Genomic DNA, 24,197 nt, shown 5'->3' on the forward strand with positions numbered 1-24,197 from the left:
AAAGATTTCCAGGTAATCCCAACATGTAGCCAAGTTTCAGAACCAGTGCTTCCTAGGGCCTGAAATCTGGGGCTACATCTTAGAATTCCAAGCACACACATATTCCCTGTTTTGGGGAAGGGAGTCTGAATATCTATCTAGAAGTGCCTGCTGACAGTGTAACCAACTGATGGTACTGTTTCTGTCTTCAGATATGTGCTCATTTGCAGTCTATCTGTGTTCATATATTTATCTAATACTTTTATTTACAGCAGATAATTTATCTGTTTAGAGTTCACTTTTGTATATGATGTAGGATAGGCAACTTGGTTTATTTTTCTCCACGTAGAGCTAGTCTTCTTTACACCACATATAAACAAACAGTTTTATAATTACCCACTGATCTGTGGTGCCCTTTTAATTATAAATCAATTTCCTATCTTCTTCTTAAATTTCTATTTTGGAACATTGTCTAGTTGCCTATGCCCACACCAGTGCTATAGTGTTTGTTGCAAAGGTTATTAGCATATCTACATATTGCATAAGGAAAGTCTCCTACTCCTTTTTCTTTCTTTTTTAAATATTTACTTTTGGGAGAGCTCAAGCAGGGGACAGGCACAGAGAGGGGGACAGAGGATCTGAAGCAGGGTCTGTGCTGACAGGCTGACAGCAGTGAGCCCAGTGTGGGGCTGGAACCCACGAACCGCAAGACCATGACAGGAGCTGAAGTCAGACGCTCAACCGACTGAGCCACCCAGGTGCCCCTCACCTCCTTTTTCAGAGTTGATGTAGCTATGTATGGACTTTTATTATTCCATACACATTTAAAAATAAGTTTGTCAGTTTCCTAAAAACTCCCCCTGGAATTTTGATAGGTATTGTATTCAATTTGCATATTGTTTTGGAGATAATTGACATCTTTGCCATGTTAAGTCACTGTATGATATTTTTATGTTAATTTTATGTGGTAAAACAGAACATTAGTCCCTCAAAGATTTCCATATTATAATCTCCACAATCTTCTACTTCTATATTACCTGTATGACAAGAGGGCTTTTACATGGGAAAAGGATCTGGAGATAGGGAAATTATCCTGGATTATCTGGGTGGGCCCAATTAATCACAGGGTACTTATAAAAGGAAGTCGGGAGTGTCAAAGGTAGAGAAGAAATGTGACAAGTGTCAGGGATCAGAGTAATGCAGGGCCATGGGTCAGGGAATGTGGGCAGTCTCTAGACATAGGAAAGGGCAAGGAAACAGATTCCCTTCTAAAGCCTTCAGAAGGAATGTAGCCCTAAAGACCCATTTTAAATATCTGACTTACAGAATTGTAAGATATAAATTTGTGTTCCTTTAAGACACTGAGATTGTGGTTATTTATTATAGCAGCAATAGGAAAATAACACAATCACCCTAGGCATATATAATAACTCTCCATTTGTTGGGTCTTGTTTGATGTTATTCCTTGGTAACCAAAACTTGATACGTTCAGGTATTGGGTGGGCATTTCCTTTCTTTTTTTGGGGGGGTGGTGGTGGTGGGCATGTGCTGTAAGAGAAGGTTAGGACCCCTTCCCAGCTCTAGGAGTTGCATTTGATTAATTTAGACCAATATTTTAAATTTCATTCTCCTTGTCAATAATGAGTTTAAAAATGGGCATGTGGCCCATTTTGGCCATGGGGTCTGAGGTTTTCCTCATTTTTATAAAGGGCTTATAAAAATATATATACTTTTCTTTACTCTTTTGCTTTTTGAAATGGTCTGAGATACTGCAGTCATTTATTTGGACAAAGGGACAATCCTAAGAACAAAAGCAAAAATATGCTGAGGAGGACAAAGTAACCCAATGAAGAAAACCCAATCTGTGGTGAAATCATTCAGCTGTGGAATTTACCACACTGTTATTTCCCTACCTATGGAATGCCTTTTATATGAAATGATACATTTTCCTTATGTTTTCGTTCAGTTGAATTGAATTTTCTTTTTAAAAAAATGTTTATTTTTGAGAGAGAGAGAGAGTGTGAGCAGGGAAGGGGAAGAGAGAGGAAGACACAGAGAATTTTCTTTTATTTGCAGTCTGAAATATCCTAATTAATTAATATGTAAAACAAATCAATAGAAATAAAAATTATTTATTCCAACATCCAGAAATGATTACAGTGATCATTTTAGTGTGTTACATTTTAGTTTTTTCCTATGTATATTTTTAGAAAAATAGAAACATTTTAGTGTTTGGATATATGTGTGTGCATATGTGTATATTGTTTGTTTACTGCTTGTTTCAGTTTTCTGTTTCATTTTAAAATATGCTTTGAAAAATGATTTAATAATTTAGTAATTTACAACATATTGACATATAATTTATTTCTCAATTTCCCTGTTTTGACATTAGTTTATACTAATTTGAGGTTATTGTATGTTTGGTGAGAAAAAGAGTACATGAGTTACATGAATATTTTGAAAATTTCATTTAGCAATTCTTGGGAAGGACACTTCATAATGTGTTTTGTTGGCCGATAACCTTCATTTTCAAGGATTCTTTTCTGATGCCTAACCTGACCTTCTCCATATCTTTTATCATTTATGAACACAAAAAAATCCTCCTTTATTACTTGACAGTGAGTTATTTTAACATTTTAGCATAAAGAAATCACATTAATTCTTCTTTTTGCTTTATTTCCCTAATGTTTAACCTGGGCTAATTTAATTCTATTATTTGAAAGTCTAATTATTGCCATCAGTGGAGAGGAAAAAGCCAATTCAGTTATTTTGCTAAAATGGTATTTATAGCTATTAGAATAACAAAAATTAGAAGAAAAATACCAGAACATGCATAATTTTACTGTAGTGGACTTGTTTTCTGGCACAAATATACACCCAGAAGATTCTTCTTATAAGGTAATTGAAGGAAGTGCTCTGAGCAGAATTACAATAGTAGTATGAGCTTTGGCTCCACAAGAAAAACCTTAAGGTCTTATAATCCATGAGGCTCCTGGTGTAGGCCTACTCATCCTAAATCAGAGTCTTTCTTGGGGCCACTCCAGCCCATGAATGCACAGAACACCAGTTGTCTGTACATTGCCACATTCTTAAATATGTATAAGGCAACTAAGGATTGTCAGACAGTTTGAAGAAGATGTGCAAAATAAAAGGGAACAAGACAGATAAATGAAACTGGAAGGAATGGATTATTTATAGATTAATTTAGAAATAAACTCTAAGTAGTATTTTTATATTTACAGACATAACCCTGAAAAATGTCTTCTCACCTGATATTTTCCCAGTGGAATTACTATTTGTTTTTAAGTCTCAAACTTCTACAGTAAATGTATCATTCAGCACCACAATTTGCATGCTGATGTTTACATAAGAAAAAATTTATGTCCCTCAAATTAATAAAACATTTTAAGCAAAACGATACATAGAAACATTCTTTAGCTATGTTCCAAATATAGTTGGTAGAACAACATTACAAATAGATGTTTTGAAAAGCATGCCGAGTGTCCACAAAGAGATGCATGTGCCAAATGTTGCTGACACCAAGAGAAACATCATGTCATTTTATTCATTCTTTGCAATTGAGCCATTCTTTGCAGCTCTTTGTTAACACTTGCAAAGAAGACTGGCTTTGAGAAGAGGTCAATGAGGAAGATGCTGAAGAATTTTTTAAATGTCATGCTGATAAATTAACAAGTACTGAATTTGTTTGGAATATCTGTTGGAAAAATTAATCACAGTGATAAGCTCGAAAACATTCAATTTAACCACTAGACATTGCTTGCTGAAAATAACTTGTGGGCTATACAGATACAACGCTAATCATTACCCTTGAAGTTGGTGGAGATATTATTGCTTAATATTTCTTATAGCGCCACGCAAAGAATTCTATAAACTTGAGCTAGAAGAGAGTAAATAAAGCACTGTTCTGTCTTTTTTCATCCTGAAGTGTCATCTGCCACCCTGAAGATCCGTTTAGTAGCCCCTACCAACACAAGAAGGATAAAGAATCTGTCAGCTTCTGAGTTTGATAGTTTGCCTGAAATTGCACCTTTGCAACCCAGCTTACCCATGACTTTACTTACCACAACCAGTGACAGTGATTATACTTCAACCTTCCTCCTCTTTCAAATGTCCAATCTGTTCCCTTCTTCATAAGTAACAGGACACCCCAGGTATTTGCCCTGTTTTGTTGCAAATTTTACCTTCATTTTTCTAATATATTTTTTAATTTATGTGTGCTATTTGCTATGCCTTGTTTGAAAAGAGATATTAATGATGTGCATGAAAATGCTGCATGCAGAGCAGCATAGGTACAAACCATTTGATAACAACCACTCTGTTTTTCAACCAAGAGCATTATTTTAGACATTTTATATAGTACATGATGGTTTTACTGTGTTTTAGTTACAAGTTACACTTAAGGAAATCTGTTGGGAGTTTAATTTGGCTTTTTAAAAAATGGAAAATGGACTACCAGTCCATATTTCACACAATGTCTCATTTTCATGAATGAGTTACCGATGTTGAGTGAGAGACCTCTGGATTTAAGGAGATACTGACTTCATAAATCATGAGTAAGCTTCTCTGAAAAAAAAAATCAAGAATAAGGAAAAGCTCTTAAAAGTGAAAATGTGATTGATGAATTTATATAAATATTATAAGAAGTGGAAGACAAAGACAAGAAAATCTCCATAATGTGGAGCAAAAGACAAAGAGAATCTATAAAGCAAATATATACATATATATATATATATGTGTATGTATATACATACATATATGTGTATATATATATATATATATATATATATATATATAGAAACAAAAGTGGTAACATAGTAAGATCAATCCAGCAATTCCAACACCTGATTAATAGGAGTTCCACAAAAAAAAAATGCACAAAGAAAAGCACAGAGATAGTTAGAAATCTCTAATTTCAAAAGGTGCATACAAGGCCAAAGAAAAAGAGTAAAAAATGGTACATGCTCCAACATATCCCTGCAACATTTCAGAATTTCAATTGCAAAGAGATCAATAAAATCTTCCAAATAGTAAACCAGGATACTTGTAAGTGAGGAAAAATCACATGGACAATAAAGATGCTAAAAATCAATAAAGAAAGGTCTTCAATATTCCAAAGAAAGATGATACTGAATTTAAAGTCAAATTATAGCCATTTTCAGATACACAAGAACTTAAAGAGCTTACTTTAAAATCATTATTTTTGAAGAAATTACTTATAAAATATTCACATGAAACACAAGAACCAAGAAGTTATGAAATTAAAGAAAAAGTGGAGAAGGAATCCACTGAAAATGAATATTATGATAACAGTTATACAGCAGTCTATTAAAAAAAAACCAAAAACTGCAGGCCTCAAAATTAGAAGTCAGTAGTCTTCTAGAAGAATCTTAAAATAACAAATATTGATGAAGTCCCAATAGTTTATTTTTGCTTTTGTTTCCCTTGCATCAGGAGACATATCTAGTAAAAATTTGCTATGGCCTCTGTCTACTGCTTGTGTTCTCCTCTAGGATTTTGATGATTTCCTGTCTCATATTTAGGTCTTTCATCCATTTTGAATTTATTTTTTGTGTATGGTTTAAGAAAGTGGTTCAGTTTCATTCTTTTACATTTTGCTGTCTAGTTTTCTCAACATGTGTGTAATTTATTCTAAGCAGCAAATGTTATGTGAAAAGTTGAGATACAGTATAAAAGTGATAAGAATGGTGATAATGGTGATGATGACAGCAAAAATATAGCTAACATTTATGAATGCACTTTCACACAGTGCCAGGCATGTCCTAAACACATTATTATTATTATTTCATTGAATCCTCTTTTTTTTTTAATTTTTTAACGTTTATTCATTTTTTGATAGAGACAGAGCATGAGTGGGGGAGGGGCAGAGAGAGAAGGAGGCACAGAATCCAAAGCAAGCTCCCGGCTCTGACCTGATAGCACACAGCCCTACGCGGGGCTCGAACTCACAGAGTGTGAGATTATGACCTGGGCTCGAACTCATGGAGTGTGAGATTATAACCTGAGCTGAAGTCAGACGCTTAACCGACTGAGCCACCCAGGCACCCCATTCACTGAATCCTCTTATAGCTATGTGAGACAAGTACTATTATCATCATCTACATTATCTAAAAATAAGAAAACCTGGGGCGCCTGGGTGGCTCAGTCGGTTAAGCAGCCGACTTCGGCTCAGGTCATGATTTCGCGGTCCGTGAGTTCGAGCCCCGCGTCGGGCTCTGTGCTGACAGCTCAGAGCCTGGAGCCTATTTCAGATTCTGTGTCTCCCTCTCTCTCTGACCCTCCCCCGTTCATGCTCTATCTTTCTCTGTCTCAAAAATAAATAAACGTTAAAAAAAATTAAAAAATAAATAAATAAAAATAAGAAAACCCAAGACACAGAGAAGTAAGATAATTTGCTTTAGGTTACACAGTTAAGTAGTAGTAGATCCAGGATCCAAATTCAGGCAGTAATTCCAGACCTCATACTCTAAACCACTAGACTATGTTGAAGAAGGTACATGTTTCTTCTTCCAACTAGAAAAAATACAATAAAAAAATACCTGGAAAAAATAATAAGCAAAAAATACTCTAGAAGAAAATTATGGCCCAAATATAAAGCACATTAAAATATGGCACTTTAGAGCATTAAATAAGTTAACAAGGATCATGATTATAAAATCAGAGGAAGAGAAATGTATTTAGAACATATATGTTGGCTTTGCCATTATAAAATATTGAAAATGCTATTTATAGTTTTAATCTTTTATAATTATAATATAGGTCAAGTGAAGAAGATTTAATATGGCTATGAAACAGAATGGAAAGCTATCGTGTTGATAAAGTAAATGCAAACGTGAGCTGATAGAAGTTTGAAGGAAGAAGAAAGGAAGCAAAGGAGGAAGGAGGTGGGGTATCATTATCTTACAAAGTGGGAGACAAGATAAGCTGTTGGAAGTTGATAGGCCAATGAATAGGGGTTTAAGTATATTACTTTATGGGCCTAAGATAGAGAAGACTCCATTCAAGAATTTAGGAAATAATCTCCCAAAACCTTTCCAAAGAAGTTATTGAAGAGAGTGTTATAATTCTAAGAAAATTAAAAGCTGTGGAGAGAAGCAAGAGTGAGAGGTGGTAAAAATGAACCAAAAGCCCATCTATCCTAGAAGAAAGTCAATAGATATCAGTAAAATCAGTAAATGAAGAAAAGGCTATATAAAGCAATTAGTTTAGAGATGTAAAGGTACTTGGTAGAAGAATTAAAAACAAGTAGGTGTTGGGAACTAGAACAGCAGATGAGCAAGGGTGGGCAGAGACCTATTCGTTTTCATTATAGCCCTTCTGACTTTAAACAATTTGCTCATAATTCTGTGATTTAAAAGACATTTTTTAAAAGAAAGAGAAGAAGAAATTTACTTTGCAACTGAAAAATCTCTCCAAAAAAAAATATCCAGGCCCAGATAGTTACACTGGAGAATTCTATGAAACATTTAAATTAACACTAATTTTACACAAATTCTTCCAGAAAATTTAAACAGAAGGAAGAATTACTAATTTATTTCATGAGGTCCTTATTACTCTAATAAACCAAACAAAGACAGTACAATAAAAAGAAAACTGCAGTCTACTATCTTTTAGAAATTTAGATACAAAAATCCTTAATACATTACAGACAGAATACAACAACATATAAAAGAATGATCAAGTGCAATTTATCTAGGTATGTAAGACTGACTCAATATTAAAGTTGATTAAAATAATCCATGCAATCCACCATAGCTAATCAATATAATTAGCTAAAGAAGAAAAACCATACAATCATAGCAATTGGCACAGAAAAAAAAATTTTGACAAAATCTAGCACTATTCATGATAAAATTCTCAGCAAGTTAGTAATAAACTTCCTCAACTTAATAAAGACAATGTAAAAAGCCTACAGCTAATAACATACTTAATGGTAAAAGACTGAATAATTTTGTTCTAAAATCAGGAACAGGGCAAGGATGTTTGCTCTCATCATTCTTATGTAACATAGCACTCAAAATTCCAGCCACTGCCGGGAGACAAAGAAAGAAAATAAAAGACATGCAGTTTGGAAAGGAAGAAATAATACTACCTTTATCTGCAAATGACATTATTTTCTACATAGAAAATCTCTAGGAATCTACAAAAATCTCCTATAATTGAATTCAGCAAGGTCACAGTATACCAGATCAGTGCACAAAATACAACAGTATTTCTACATATTAACAAGTAACATTCAGAAGCTGAAATGAAAAATATCATGCTCTTTATAATTACTCCAAAGAAAATGAAATACGTACTTAGATATGCTGTGAGCCAAAAACATACAGGTCCTATGTGCTGAAAATTACAAAATGCTGATGAAGTCAGAGAATACATAAGTATATGGAGAGATATACTGTGTTCATGGATTGGAAAACTTTAACATATCAAAGATGCCAGTTCTCCCCAAATTGATCAATAGGTCTAATGTAATTTCTATCAAAATCCCTTCAAGGAGTTTTGAAAACAATATGCTTTGGAAAACTTATTCTAAAATATATATCAATAGACACAGGACCTAGAAGAGCTAAGGTCATCTTGACAAAAAAAAAAAAAAAAAAAAAAAAAAAGAATGCAGTGGGAGGATTCCCTTTACAGAATATTAAAGCTTCCTATGTAGGTGAAGTAATCAAGACACAGTATTGGCAGAGAGATAGATCTAGATGAATAGAATAGAACAGAGAATTCAAAAATATATGTACACAAATATCTCAACTGTTTTTGACAAAGGTACATTTCAAAGGAGGAAGAACTACCTGTTCAACGATTATTGCTGGGGCAATTGATTTTCATAGTCCAAAAGAAATAAAGCAAACAAAAACTCCTTAGCTTAAAAACCCCACTTTATAAAAAATGTACTCAAAATGGATCACAGACTTAAAGGTAAATGCAAACCATTAAAACTTATAGAAAAAAACTCATGAGAAAATCTCCAGGACTTCTTAAGAAACACCAAAAGCACAATGTATAATAGGAAAATTTGGGAAACTCGCCTCATCAAAATTAAACGCTTACTCTGTGAAAGCCTATGTGAAGAGATGAGGAGATAAGTTACAGACTGGGAGAAAATTCTTATAAAGCATGTATCATACGTCTGACAAAGGACTAGCATCTATATCATATAAACACTCTTAAAACTCAGCAATAAAAAGATAATTCTAATAGAAAATGGATAGTAAAAGATATGAGGAGACATTTTATCTCAGGGAATATACAGATGGCAAAGAAACATATGAGATGTTCGGCATTATTAGAAATTGGAGGGGCGCCTGGGTGGCGCAGTCGTTTAAGCGTCCGACTTCAGCCAGGTCACGATCTCACGGTCCGTGAGTTCGAGCCCCGCATCAGGCTCTGGGCTGATGGCTCGGAGCCTGGAGCCTGTTTCTGATTCTGTGTCTCCCTCTCTCTCTGCCCCTCCCCCGTTCATGCTCTGTCTCTCTCTGTCCCAAAAATAAATAAACGTTGAAAAAAAAATTTTATAAAAAAATAAATAAAAAGAAATTGGAGAAATAAAAAAAAAACCCACAAGATATCACTATACAGCTATCAGAATGATTAAAATTTAAAGAAATGACTCTAAATATTAACAAGAATATGAAGAAACTGAGTCATTCATACATTGCCAACAGAAATGTAAAATGATACAGCCACTCTGGAAAATAGTTTGACAGTTTCTTATAAATGTAAACATGCAATTACCACACAACCAGGTAATGACATTCTTGGGCATTTATCCCAGAAAAATGAAGACTTATGTTCACATCAAAGCCTGTACACGAATATTCATAACTGCTGTATTTGTAGTAGTAAAAAACTGAAATAACCGAGATATTTTTCAATGGATGAATGATGAAACAAACTGGGGAATATTGCTAAGCAATACAAAGGAATAAACTATGGATGAATTCCAACAGTTGGAACAATTGGCCAAAACTTATGAATCAGTATATATAAGTTGACATAAATGTAATCATCACAACACCTCTCCTTGCTGGATACAACTCTCACTCTCTTGTAATATAGACAGGGTCCAGCAGTGTTTCATTTCATCTGGTTTCTCTTCAGTTCACTTAGGGGAAGTGCCTCGCTATGGTCTGTGTGTTTGTGCCCACCCCAAGTTTATATGTTGAAATCCTATTGCCCAATGTGATGGTTTTAAAATGTGGAGCTTTTGAGAGGTGCTTAGGTGGAGAGGGTAGAGCCCTCATGAATGGAATTGGTGTTCTTATGAAAGAGCTCCCACAGAGCTCCCTAACCCATTTCACCAAGTAAGGATACAAAAAGTCTATGACCTGGAAGAGGTCCTCACCCACCCATACTGGCACCCTAATCTCATATCTCCAGCCTCCAGACTGTGAGAAATAAATTTCTCTTGTTTATAAGCCACCTAATCTGTGGTATGTTGTCATAGCAGCTCAAGTGGACTGAGACGTGCCTCCTCTCAGAGCCAGTTGGGCAGTTTCTGTCTCCTTCCCTAAGTCGAGCAACAATTCTGGAGAAAAATGGCTCAACTTCTATCTGTTTCCTATGGCAACCTCTCTACCAATTTTTCTCTTGGCACCCGGTAGCTGTAGGGCTCTTCCGTCTTTCCCTCCACTCTGCAAGAGCTAAGGCTCCTTCTGCTTCCTCCTAGGTTTCTCCTTTGCCCCAAACCAAGCTTTCTTTCCCTTGGGCTAAGTTCTATCCTGCTACACAAATGCAGTGTTAGTGGACACTTCATAGGTCTTAAAATAATAACTAGAGTGCTTTGTCATAGTCTCGTGCTAAATATGAATAAATATCAGAAGGGCCAAGATCCTAGGAGGGATAGGCAACACATTTCTTTTCAGATATTTAGCAACTATTTTCCTCTTCAGTTTGTATGCTTTAAGTAGGCAGAATATTCTAGGGTACTGTATAAGACCACTTAAGGGTTTTATAACTTCTTTAAAATTGCAGATGACTTGTGTGCTGGAACCTCATCAAATTAAACTAGATGCAGTTGGAGCTGCTCCAGATAAGGCAGGGTCAGAGCTTAGAACCTCTTCTCCCTTCCTGCTTTGGACCTGCCTCTCTTCCTTATTGGCAACTGCTTGAGAACCCCTGCAGAAATACAGAGCTCTGTGGGATACTGAATGAGCCTGGCTCATCTCTGGGAGGGCCTTCCATGGTTCTAGTCTTTTGTGGTTATCAGCCACAGCTTGCATAACAATTCTGATTTTGACTATATTTCATTTGTTCCTCACTTTCCTACTATCTGATATGTTTCAGGATTTGGTAAATTTGCTTATTAACAGTTGCTTAAGAAACATATTGGACAAAGCCAGAAACTCACAAGCTATATTGTGACAGAATGTATCAATTGTTTCAATATGGCTTGTTTTGGTACAGAAAATTAAGGTAATTATAATGCCAGATTTTTCCAGATTGTTTTATAATGCGTTAAACCATTGTTTCAAATAGTGGTTATATAAAGTAGCCTTTTTTTTTTGTAATATAAACTGTATATGTCTATTCACATTTTTTATTTGTTTTGTTTTGCTTTTGTTTTACTAAACTTGGAACAGATTCTTCAGAGAATGGCTATCATTAGATACTTTCATGCAATTATACTTCATTGTACCAGTTTCTAAACTAATAAAAGAATGTTTTAATCTTTTCTACATATAAATACCCTGTTCTTTTTACTCTGCCTTTCCACTTTGGTCATTGTTAAACTCACCATTACACTAGGATGAAAATAAATACTGGCCAAATGTTTTCAATTTCCAAGCACCAGTTTTAGAAATAATGAGGTCTTGTTTCTATTTGAACCACTAAGACCAATATTATGCACGGTGGGAAGTGAGGGCAGGATTGAATAGATAGAGTGGGCACCATTCTGTCAGAACACAAGAATTCTTGTTCTGGAAAATAAAGTTGTATAAATAAGTCAAGGTTGGAAATAGAAGGCAATAAATAGTAAACAAAAACATTTCTTCTTAATCTAGTAGTCAAAGGAGACTTGTAGTTTCTTATGCAGGAGTCACACATAGTAGAAATAGAAGCAGCAACGGAAAAACCGTAATAGTAGGATCCGACTGTTATTTTAGAGTTAGCAATACACACAGAAAGAACATTGATCAGAGTAGTCTGCATTTTGGGAAATCCATCTTCTAAAGAAATGATAATAAAAATGGAGTATATCAAATAAGTTTACTCAGTTACAAGCAACTGTTGATAGCTAAGTGGCTTAAGAGAAGGGAAGGTACTGGAAGGATGTGGGAGGTTCAAGGATCAGTGTGAAGCTTGAGGAATGGGTCTGTAACAGAGGAACTGAGGGTACTCAGAGGTCAAAAGCGGTAACTAAGCTGTGGTCTGTTAACACTCAAGATCTGGTGAGCACAGGATTGCACCACCTCGACCCCCCTTCCACCTTCAATGTGTTCTTTCAACATATTAAAAGAATTGAAGTAAATTTGGAACACTGGAAGCTGATAGATTGTGAGAATTCTTTGTCTTCTATAGCAGGACTTCTTACCTAACCTGCCCACATACGGTAGAGTTTATACACTAGAGGATATTGTGTTGCTGTTAGGAAATGCAGGTGGATGGTGGATAATAAAAATATGAGAAATAGGAATTCCAGGCAGGCTTAAACAAACACAATCTGTTATTAAAATCAGGTAATCCCATAAAGAAAAAAGGAAGGACATTCCAAGAAAGCAGTGCCCTATATAGGGAATTCTAGGATTATTTCAGTTTCAAATTGCCACTGTTAGGAAGACATGTTGCAAAGGACACATTCTTCCAAAGTAGCTCAGACCTATAAATTTTACACTAGGAAATCTAAAGTGTAGAACAAGCTGACTGAAGAGTCATCAGAGAGAGTACTAGAACAAGGGTAGGAAATTTAATGGATGACAGAAAAAAAAAATCTTCAGTGCCTTTTTTGCTTTGTCTTCTAGACCTTGAAAAATGATCTCCAAATTTAAAAAGAGCATACCAACGATGTTTAGAATGAAAAATAAAGGTCCAAGATAAGTGAATGGATAGCAAAAGAGCATCTATCTATTTAAAAATTTTTTTTAATGTTTATTTTTGAAAGAGACAGAGACAGAGCATGAGTGGGAGAGGGGCAGAGAGAGAGAGAGAGAGAGACACAGAATCTTAAGCAGGCTCCAGGCTCTGAGCTGTCAGCACACAGCCTGACGCGGGGCTCGAATTCACAGACCGTGAGATCATGACCTGTGCCCAAGTGAGATGCTCAACTGACTGAGCCACACAGGACACCTGAACATCTACCTATTTTTAAAAGAACTCAAATCTTCAGCCTGGATAAATACCATACCATAACACTGAAGAAACTTGGCAATGTGATCAAGAACACACAGCCAGTAATTTCTTAAAACATTGTTTGAAGAAATGTCAGAAGCAATGAGTTGGGCAAATGCTGTCTGGATGCATTAAAAGGGTAAGATGACAGATTATAGAACTACGACAACCTGGTGCAAGATTCTCAAGTGGATTATTAAACAGATGATTTATGAGACAAGAAAACTGCCACATAACATGGATGTGTTAAGTGAGGATGACATAGTAGAAAGAATTGGAGTCAGACGACCTGAGCACAGGCCCTCATCTGTCAATAGACAGCTGTTTAGACATGAGCAAATCATTTGAGTGTTTTGAGCTGCATATCTTGATTTGGGAAATGTTATAAAACTAGATGCCCTTTGATGGTAGTTTAGAATGTATCCACAAAGAATCTATTAGCTCTAAATGTACCAAATTACCTCAATTCTTTTTGATGATAAAACGGCTTCCATTTATTAAAGAATACATCCTGTGATGGGCATTTATATGATTTTATAATCACATCAGCACACCCATAAGTCCTGTGACAGATGGGTGTTATTAATCCCTTTTTACAAATGATGAAATTGAGACTCAGAGTGGCTAAGTAAAAGATCAGAAGAATCAGGATCAGAGCGTATCCTAAAAACAGGGAATCAGTTGACCAATATCCCATGCTATTATTATAGACACAGTGAATATATTTAGGATGGATAATACTACCATGAGATAAGACTACTGTAAACATTACCATAATAATTCTTACTTTTGGATAGTTACACATAAACTGTGTTGATAATGAATCCATGTTTATCTCATGGAAAGTTTCTTCTAGTGTTTCTTAACCTCAGCCTATCCAACTATTTTTTAATAAACAACTTGGTTGAAAGAGTAGAAGAAATTCTTATCAGATTTTTTAAAAAACAAAAAAGGAGACATTTTCAGATGAATAATTTATTCACATTTACCTTTATTCAAGTATCACATCCAAGATAGGATTAAAGGTGATTTAATTCATTCATAGTATGATCAGTATTCAAACAGTGAAATATATTAGTATGAAAGCAAATTTCTGCACTTAGCATTTAAACAACTCTAATAGACAAGGAAAGGCCTTAACTTTGAACAGGGTTTGGATTTGGGAAACTGGAACAGAGGATAAATGAGTGTGATTGGCTCTTGGATTGAAATTTGGAGCTCCCAAAAAGGATTGGAAAGGAAGTATCTAGAGTGATATCTAAATACGTCTTTTCCCTTAGTTTCAGCAATATTGGATGGACAAAAATATTCTATTAAAAATAATTTTCTGTTAAATGGACCCAGTTGGTTTCAAGTTGATTTCAAGTGCAACAGAAACCAACCATTTGAAAATCCTAGCACTGAAAGTTGTTGTAAATTCTAGTCACAGTCACAGAACAATGTGAGGGGTATTGGAAAGGAAGCAATATAATCCTTCAGTTTCTGCTTTAGCTAGACCACATCTTGGGATGGTGAGTTTCCTTCAGGACCATGTAGTTACTAAACCAAAGAAAGTCCATGGAAGGCATCCAAGGAATTGAAAGGTTTGAAAACATGTCAAATGAAGAACAATTGGAGAAACTATAAAAGAAAAGACTTAGGAGTGGCATGGCTCTTTCAAAGATACGAAGAGCTGATGTTTGGAAAAGATAGTTGGTTAGTTTTGAAACTCTCAGAAAGCAGAAAGTGAAACTGGAAGAAGTGGGTGGAACTACTGAAAAGCACTTTCTCCAGTGACAGCCTTTCTCCCAAGCTGAATGGAGGCATTTTGAGAGGTTAAAAGCCCTCTGGTTACTCATTATCTTCAATTCAGTGAATTCTGGCTGAGAGCCTCCTTGTGCCATTCTAAATGCTTGAAATGTATCAGGGAAGAAAACAGATAATTCTTGTTCTTGGATTGTTTACATTCTGGTAGACATAGGGAAACTTTTAATGAAAATGAAACCAATCAGTAGATTATGTAGTCTTTAGGAAGGTGAAAAAGTTAAGGAAAAAAAAGTAGAGTAAGAGTGAGGAGGAGTTCTCTGGGGGAAAAGCATTCCAAGCAGAAAAGGAAAGCCACACATCAGCATGAGATGGGAGTATGCCAGAAAGGAAGCCTCTTCTGCAGATATTTAAGCAGAGCTTGGCAGAGAATCTATGAGAGAAGCTGAAAAGATGATTTTTATTTTTGGTGAGAGCTTGGACTCCATGACTTCTGAGGTCTCTTCCAACTCTTCATATTCCCTGAGTTTCTGATTCTCTGATAATTCAGAGTAACTAATTTGGTAGCAATGAACAAGATAGAGTCAAGAGCAGAAATGTTAGACCAGGGTTACAAATGAATGGTGAAGGGGCAAGGCAGATAGTGTAAACATTTCAAAATACTGGCAATGCATTCAAGTATTGTAAAAAATATTATGCAAATCATGCAAAGTCTATTTGCACACCAAATCTTGCCCAGGGGCCACCAATTTGAGATCTTTGCACTAGAGAAAGTGAAATCAGTTATGAGTGTAATGATGTAATCCACACATAAGGTCTTGGACAGAAAAGCAAAGGAGAATAAAAAATAAAATAAGAAATCTGAGTCTTTGGTGAGAATTCTTCCTTTGCCGTGATTTGACAAAGAACCAAAAAGAAAGACATAAAGACGACTACCTGTAGTTGAGACACCAGGAGACCACTTCACGCTGACTTTGTTGTTTCTCGATCAAAGCTCACATTGATTTTTTTTCTGCCTGTTATCAATAACCAGATACTAACTGGTCCTCTCATTGTCCTCTTATACATAATTACCTATAATTAAGGAACTTAAAGATAATATCAGCCAGTTCAATCTTTTTCAATTATTTTGAGTCTATAATGTCACTATAATCATAAAACTTTTGGACAGAGGCTCAGAATTAATCAACTGTAACAATTACAAAAACACAGATAAAACTTTTATCTTGATGTTTAACTGGTCCTGTTTCCTTGCTGCAGGTGCCTTCATTTGCAAGATGCTGCCATTTGTCCAGTCAACTGCTATCGTGACAGAAATTCTTACTATGACCTGCATTGCTGTGGAAAGGCACCAGGGACTTGTGCATCCTTTTAAAATGAAGTGGCAATACACCAACAGAAGGGCTTTCACCATGCTAGGTGAGAGTGTGCCAGTGGCAGTACTCATGCTCTTCTTCAGTACAGAACAAAAGAGTTTCTTCAATGTGAACTATATTGATGAAGCGGACGAGTAGTTTCTTGTCTAGCCTTGTAGGCATCAGGGAGTAATTTCAGAGTTTTAGTCCTCTCCCCATTTTACCTTGACCTCCACTCCTTTTCTTCTTTCAGTCCTAACATCACACTTCAAATCTCCTAATCTCAGACTCACTTCTTCAGTTTAAGTCTTAAACTTTTAAGCACTACTTTTAGTTGATTTAAGATAACCTTCAATGGCATTACCACATTAACATTTATTAGATTAATAAACTGTCATCCTGAGGTAAGAGGCGTGTAACCTAAAATGCCCTTCTTAGGGCCAGTAGATTTTGACAGGGGGAAGGAAAGGTGTTTTTAGATGGGTAGAGAACGAGGGTGCTGCTCAGAGGAGGCCCCAGTGCTGAGGACACAATAGCCGTGGGGCTCATGGGGACGCTAGGTGCTTGCTGAGTGCTGGAGGTGCCTGATGAAGACAGATTCCATCCACTTCATAATTTTGCTTCAGACATTCCTGCATCCTCAGCTTGATGTAACCATTTCTGAGTCAGCAAGACATGAGGAGCATGTACCTCTTGATAAGTGGAAAACTGTAAGTGGTGTCCTAAAGCCTAGCACAGTAAGATGGAAGCATTTCTCTATTCGATAATTACAATCGAGCCATTTAAAGTAGAGCCGTAGCATATCTATTACAGCTAAATAATGAAAGGTTGAGGAAAAAACTAATGCAATAACCAAAAAGAGCAATTTTTACTAGTATCTCACTTGAGAGGAATAGGTAAACATTTATTTCTGCTTTAGGAGTTTAGCCAGCATGGGACAGTAGAATTACAGAAAGAACTCCTAAGGGTTTTGCCATGCCAAACTCATTTTACATAGTATGAAATGAATAGATAAACCAACGGGGAAAATATTCGTTAGTTTTAGTTAGTTATTTTCAAATTTATGTCACATCCTCCCTACAAAGAATTCAAAGACCTCTTGGCTTTTAATAATTGACATCTTCCCACCTTCAAAACATCTGAAAAGCATGTGTGGGTGTAGAAAGAGGATGAGGAAAGGAATACATGGAGGAGGGAAGTCATTAAAAAAGGAAAGAGAAGTAGAGATTCTCAGCATCTGAGGGCAAAGTCGATAACAGGCAGTCAAGGCAGTTTCTACTCAAAAAATTCATAGGAGACAGAAAGGATTTTAAATCAAGAAGGCTTAGCATCCCATGGGGCTTTCACACAGTGTTGCCTGATGTCTCTCTCTGACCAAGTACCTCTTAGCTGAGACTGCTTTGCCTCCAGGCCCCCACCATCAGAGACCTGCTAGACTTATTTGCCCACAAAGGTTCATTTACACCAGTAATATTCATCTAACCTCAACCTTTCTATCCCTGAACAGGCAGTAGACCCAGAAGGATTGGCAAGGAGCTAAGTCAATTAGACTCAGTTAGAATCCAGAATTTCTACTAAAGATTGGAAAAGTGATTGGACATAAGATTACATAGTGAGATAATGATTGGACTAGATTAGAGCAGATGTTTATGGCGATGTGGATAGAGAGAGATTGATTTGTGAGTCTGAGAACTGTCTTGAATCATCGAATAATAATGACTATCTATAGGCAGTGCCAGTTCACGTATTTCTTTATAATAAACCCCTGTTATGGCTTAAGTGAGTCCCAGTTCCTTGAAATCCAAGGCAATATACTGTTTTCTTAATAGTACCTAATACAGATAGAATAAGAAGAATTTGAGCTGGGATATTTCTCTCAGAATTGATGGTGGGTCTCTTGGTTATGGCCTCATCCTAGTCTGTTCTGATTCTCTTTTGTTCCTTGCTAAGGACACATCATTAAAGCAATTCTGTCAACAAAATCATGAAGGACAGGAAATTTGGAAAGAACATTCTGGTTTCTTATCAAATGTTTGCTTTGTAAATAAGAAAATAATACTCATATTATGATGCATAAGATAAATGTACTCAATTTTAAGAAGAAATTGTAGAGGGTGATCAATATCATGTTTAAGTTATTCATCCGTTTGACAACCAAACAGCAGGTGCTTCTGAGGGCCAGGAATTTTCTTTGGGGAAAATTTCCCTTGTTTAGGGAAACAAACAAGTACAAAAATAAATTGCATTGTGTTTGCCCTTAATGAGCTTAGAAGAAGTTGAAAAGAAACAACTAAGGCAACAAAGGTGCCACTCTAGAGGGCAAATGGAACCAACAGGGAATTAGTTCTATCAGGAAATGATGGTGGCCTTCAAAGATTTCCTAGAGACAGTGACTTTTGAGTTAAGTCCTGGGAAATGAAGAACGTGGACAGAAATATAACAGGAGAGAGAGGCAAGTGAGAGAACCTCAGGGATCATGTTAAGGGTTTAAGTTTTATCTTATAGGTAGTACAACACTATTAAAGATTTTGATTAAACACTTAAAAATGTTTCAGGAAGACTATTCTAGCAACAATTTTGAGGACAGAGAAATAGCATCAGTGGGAACATGTAGCCCACTGCACTGCTCTAGGGCAGAGATGATTGCACATAAGGAGTCTTCATGCTTACAGCATATGCTTTATGCTTAAGTATGCATGTGTCCTGCTTCACTCACTGAATCAGATTCTGATGATTTTAATGTCTTAGCAGGTGTGGTCTGGCTGCTGGCAGTCATCGTAGGATCACCCATGTGGCATGTACAACGCCTTGAGGTAGGTTCGGGGCTGGCTTGATCATCATATTATTGAAATGTTCCCCAGCCTTCTCAATTACAATCATTTTTCTTCCTGCAAGAGCTTTATAGCAAATTCTGGTGACCCCAATTATTTCACTGAAAAATTTTCAAATGGAATAAAATAATTTAAGATTTTTTCCTCTGTTTTATCTAGTTCTTCCTTGGTTAAGACTTTAATGCTTAAAAGAAAACTTATCAGAGTCATTTTCTACATTTTCCTGTCAGCCGAACATATTTTCCTAGTGGCCTCCCGTGTCTTATTACATTTTAAGAGTTCAACGGTTGCTTTAGATTTTTATTTTATTTTTAAAACACATCAAAAAATTGTAATCAATCATCTGCTTATTTGTTGATTGTCCCTCATAAGTCCTTTCTTCTCTGCCTCCCATACATTGACAAATTGAAATTTGAATTGGAATGTGTGACAGGATCATCTTATCTGATCTCTCCCTTTCCCCCACACCTTAAACTGATGGTCTAGCATTGTCTGGCTATTCACAGCAAGGGGATACTGTGCTGTTTTTGGTGACCCAGCCTATCCCATGGGGCATACATACACGTCCTGCATCGGTGATCTAGCCCAGACAGTAGTCTTCAAAGGCAGTAGTGGGTTGATCACTAGATAATTTTTTTTAACTGTATCCTTTTATACCTTTTTAAATTGATATAGACAAAAGTGAAACTTTACTCGATGGCAAATGTCGATTGGCAAGGATAGCAAATGAGCCCTCAGGAAAGGGTACATTTAAAACATGACTTGATTTTTTCTTTCTTTCTTTCTTTCTTTCTTTCTTTCTTTCTTTCTTTCTTCTTTCTTTCTCTCTCTCTCTCTCTTTCTTTCTTTTTTCTTTCTTTCTTTCTTTCTTCTTTTTTTTTATGTAATTGGTATATTGAATGAGCTGGACTCCACAGGTGAGAACTGGAAGTAATTTTATTCTATCCCTTGCTACCTATAAAAATGTGACCTGAGAACTTTCCAATACTCTGACAAAATGTTGTGGATGAAGCTCTGAGCAGACCCTGTAATTCTTTCAGCCATTCAGATAGCAACATTCCTATGGTCACTTTTAGTCACAACAACTTGTTAATTCTGTCATTAAAATTCCAGCCCGGTGTCACAATCACATAAGTCCATATTCTCAATCAACACAAAATGTCTCCCAGCTCAGCTTGAACTGTTTTTAGGTCTAGAATCCTACTATATGCAAAGGGGAGGTGATTCCCTTCTTCTTTGCTTCCTTACTGGGCGTTTCTCTTTCTCTCTTCCCATCCAAGAAAATGGCTGCCTTTGGCAACTTGGGAGCTGGTGTTAAGGATGGGGAGAGGAAGGGACAGGTGTACTGGTATCACCGCCCTCTGTGAGTGACTTTGCTGCCCATGATCGACTCCTTATTCATGGGTTTTTCAAAGGTAACACCACTGAGGCTTCTGACTGCTGCTCCAGCAGGGTGCTCATGTATCTTCCACACACAACTGTAAGTGGCTGGGTCTTTTCTCTAAGGCTGTCCTTATTCCGGCAGGTATCCCATACTGATGGAGGCGTCACACGTGACCCAACCCAGTAGTCATTTGTGGGGCCCATTTCTGGCCCACAGAACACAAAGAGTTTTGTCTATTTTTTAAAATAAAATTATTTTATCATATGCTCTAAATATGTTTTGAATATGTAACTCATTTAGTTTTTAGGAAATACATATGTAATTGGCAGAGTCGGTCCTCACTATCAGACAAATCAGCTAAATCAGATTTGCTTTCTGTCAGGAAAAAGTGTGATTTCATTTTTCCTATCAAACAAATCTATTAATATGCATCCCATGGCCACCTTCCCACTTCTAAATTCTATTAGAGAGAGTGTGTGTGAGCATGCATAAAGCCTGAATTTCTCACCTGGATGAAATAAAACACCACCAACTTTACCATTTCCACCCACTGATGTTCTCTTTGCTTTGCTGTCAATGGGCTCTCTCTCAGGAGTGATGTATTTGACAATTTTCATGGGATGGAAGCAAAGAGGTGGCTAAATTAAAATTGTCATCATCACTTCTGCCTCTTCACTGTATGAAAAATGTAAATTCACAACATCTCAACATCTGTCAAAATACCTTTCTTCTAAAGCCAGAATAGAAATATGTTTGATATAGGGAAAACACAAAACCCTATCATGGATTTATGGTGTCTTGATTACGGTGGCTTCACTGACATCAGTAGTTCAAACCACCTCCTTTTTTAGTGCCTCATAGTAAGAGTAGGACTGAGTGTGACATCTGACTTATGTAGATGGGGAGAAGAGAGATAGAAGCGAGCTGGGAGTGCAGGGCCAGCACAACACTCAATCTCAGGCTTCCCCTAGGCAGCGGAATTTTAGAGAACTGTATGGTTCCAAAGAGACAATCTGAAATTGATTCCCATAAAACCATGTGCCTGTGCACTCAGAAAGTCTTTGCTTGTTCCCAAGGCAACATGCACCCCCTTGGAGACTATCAGTCTAGCTTTGTGTTTTAAGATGTGCCAATATGTTGCCCCCATGGTCGTCAGCATTTGTGGGCTCTGCCTACATGGGGTCAGCATGAATTTCACCTTAATATCCCGTTCCCAGGGAGTTTGGATCTTGAAATTATTATTCAGTAAGTGTTTTCATCCCTTGTTGCATTTGTAAATAACACCTAGATCAGAACTTGAATTTTCTTGCCTTTGATAAGTATACCAGAAAGCTTTTTCCCCCCATTCAATTGACTAAAGATTGGCAATAAAAATTGCAGGAATGGAGGCAGAAATATGTCTAGGACCTAGGGATACTTCATCTGGAAATCTCTGAAGTGACTAAAATGGCAATAGTTTTGATAAATTTTCTTTTATTCTTATTATCCAGATAAATGACTTTGCTTAGTTTGTCCCTTCTTAGCATTTGCTACTGTTATTAATATTGTTTTTAATAATATTTTTAACCCAACCATCTGTCAGAAATAGTATTAACAAAGAGACATTGCATTTCTGTAAAATATCTACCTCAAAGGCTGATAGCTGAGTCTGAATATTTGTAGATAGACAATAGTTTGAATCCCAATTTCTTATTCATCTCAAATCTTAAAGCTATCAGATGTCTTTCTAAAATCTTTGCAAGCAACCTGATCACTGCAATCTGAAATAGCAGTAACAAAATGCAAGCTTTCAGTACTGTGAACTGAAAGATAGCTGATACTTTGCCAAAATCTGTCTCTTCAACAATTGAGGAAGCAAAATAATGGAACATTAAACTAGCTGGCGTGCAATTACAAGATGTTTTCTTTTTTTCATATGTACCTTGATTGATGTAGTGTATTCTTCCTCTGAAAAGTAATAATCCTCATCTGGACAGTATGCATACATACTTTGGTCAAAGAGTATAGCTCTTTCATCGAATTGAAAAAATTCTGACTACAGTGTAAAAAAAGTTGAGAAACATTAAAAAAATAGCCTATTGACCTCAATTCCATTTAAAATAGAAAAGAAAGTATAGAACTGTTAAGAATGTAAGAAATGATGTGGAGAAAATGACACCTTACAACAAACGAACAATCAAACTCGTATCTAATTTGCAATATGGATCCACAGTAAATACAGGAGGGTTTGAAAACTGCAGCATTATAGTAGTACGTGGCTGTTTTCTGTTCTTTTGATGCTGACTCTGCCTCCTCTAACTGATTTGTTTTTATGTTAAAGATTAAGTATGACTTCTTGTATGAAAAGGAGCATGTCTGCTGTCTGGAAGAGTGGGCCAGCCCTGCGCACCAGAAAATCTATACCACGTTCATCCTTGTCATCCTGTTCCTCCTGCCTCTTATGCTGATGCTTATCCTGTACACTAAAATCGGTTATGAACTTTGGATAAAGAAAAGAGTGGGGGACTGCTCAGTGTTTCGAACTATTCACGGAAAAGAAATGTCAAAAATAGCCAGGTCTGTTTAATGAAGCAGTCGCCTCCGTTTAAAATACTTTTAATTAGTCGTGCTTGAGGGGGAAGTTGCTAGAGCTCTCCCGATTCTTGGGAACTTTAGCCCAAGTGCCATTTGTAATTCATGTTCAGAGAATGGGCTGACGTTCAACTTTGGAGATTTTAGGAATAGCAGGTATTTAGACAATTTGGAAAACTGTTGAATTTTCATCTATATGTCAAGATGACATGCTAGGAAGAGCTGTGGTGTTCTCCTCTCTACCACTCGGCAGTCACATGGTGCAGATAAGTATCCTTACGCCTAAGGCTTCCGCTTTCCTCATGTGTGACAGGGAGCATAATAAATATCCATCCTCAGATGATGCTGAAATACATGAAATCTGTATGAAAATTCTTTGGTGACCAGAGTATGCTATTTACTTTATTATTATCTATACTATCATAATAAGGGCTTTCTTTTCTGATTATATTCATTAATAAAAATTTTAAAACACAATTTACTGATATAGTACTTGTATTCCATATCATTTATTTTATAATCTACATGGAACAGCTATTAAAAACAAAAACAAAAATCTTAGAAGTTTAATGGTTAGATGAAATTCTATCATTCCTTCAAGTGTGCAGCGACCTCTAGCGTCCAGTTTGTATGAAGAAATCCTCCCTGTCAGTGTCCAGGGCTGGATCTTCAGCTCTTTGGGACTTATTGCTGATTTCACTCTCCACTTCACTTCCTCAGAAGAGTGTTCTTCAACATAAAAATGAATAAGAGCTTAAACACTTGACTTTAGCTGCCTAACTTTAAGTTCAAACTAGCCCTTACAGTTTAAATCCCTTATTAGTCATCTGACTTTGCAAGTTACTCAACCTTCTCCGTGCCTCAGTTTCTGCATCTGTCAAATGGCTTACTGAGAAGATTAATGACATAACCCATGCCAAGCATCTAGCAGAGTGTTAGATCTATAATGAGCATCCTTCA

General features: G+C 36.3%; 1 protein-coding gene across 1 annotated transcript in view; it reads left to right on the top strand.

Annotated features, from left to right (window-relative positions):
* QRFPR (pyroglutamylated RFamide peptide receptor) overlaps positions 1 to 24,197 on the top strand; it is a 44,366-nt gene that overhangs the window by 18,633 nt on the left and 1,536 nt on the right. The window contains exons 2-4 of the mRNA XM_030311907.1: positions 16,357 to 16,515; positions 19,203 to 19,264; positions 22,987 to 23,222. Of these exons, the coding sequence (XP_030167767.1) occupies positions 16,357 to 16,515; positions 19,203 to 19,264; positions 22,987 to 23,222 (457 nt within the window). The remainder of the gene's footprint in view (positions 1 to 16,356; positions 16,516 to 19,202; positions 19,265 to 22,986; positions 23,223 to 24,197) is intronic.

This window comes from Lynx canadensis, chromosome B1 (assembly GCF_007474595.2).
Source record: "Lynx canadensis isolate LIC74 chromosome B1, mLynCan4.pri.v2, whole genome shotgun sequence".
Taxonomy (NCBI): Eukaryota; Metazoa; Chordata; class Mammalia; order Carnivora; family Felidae; genus Lynx; species Lynx canadensis.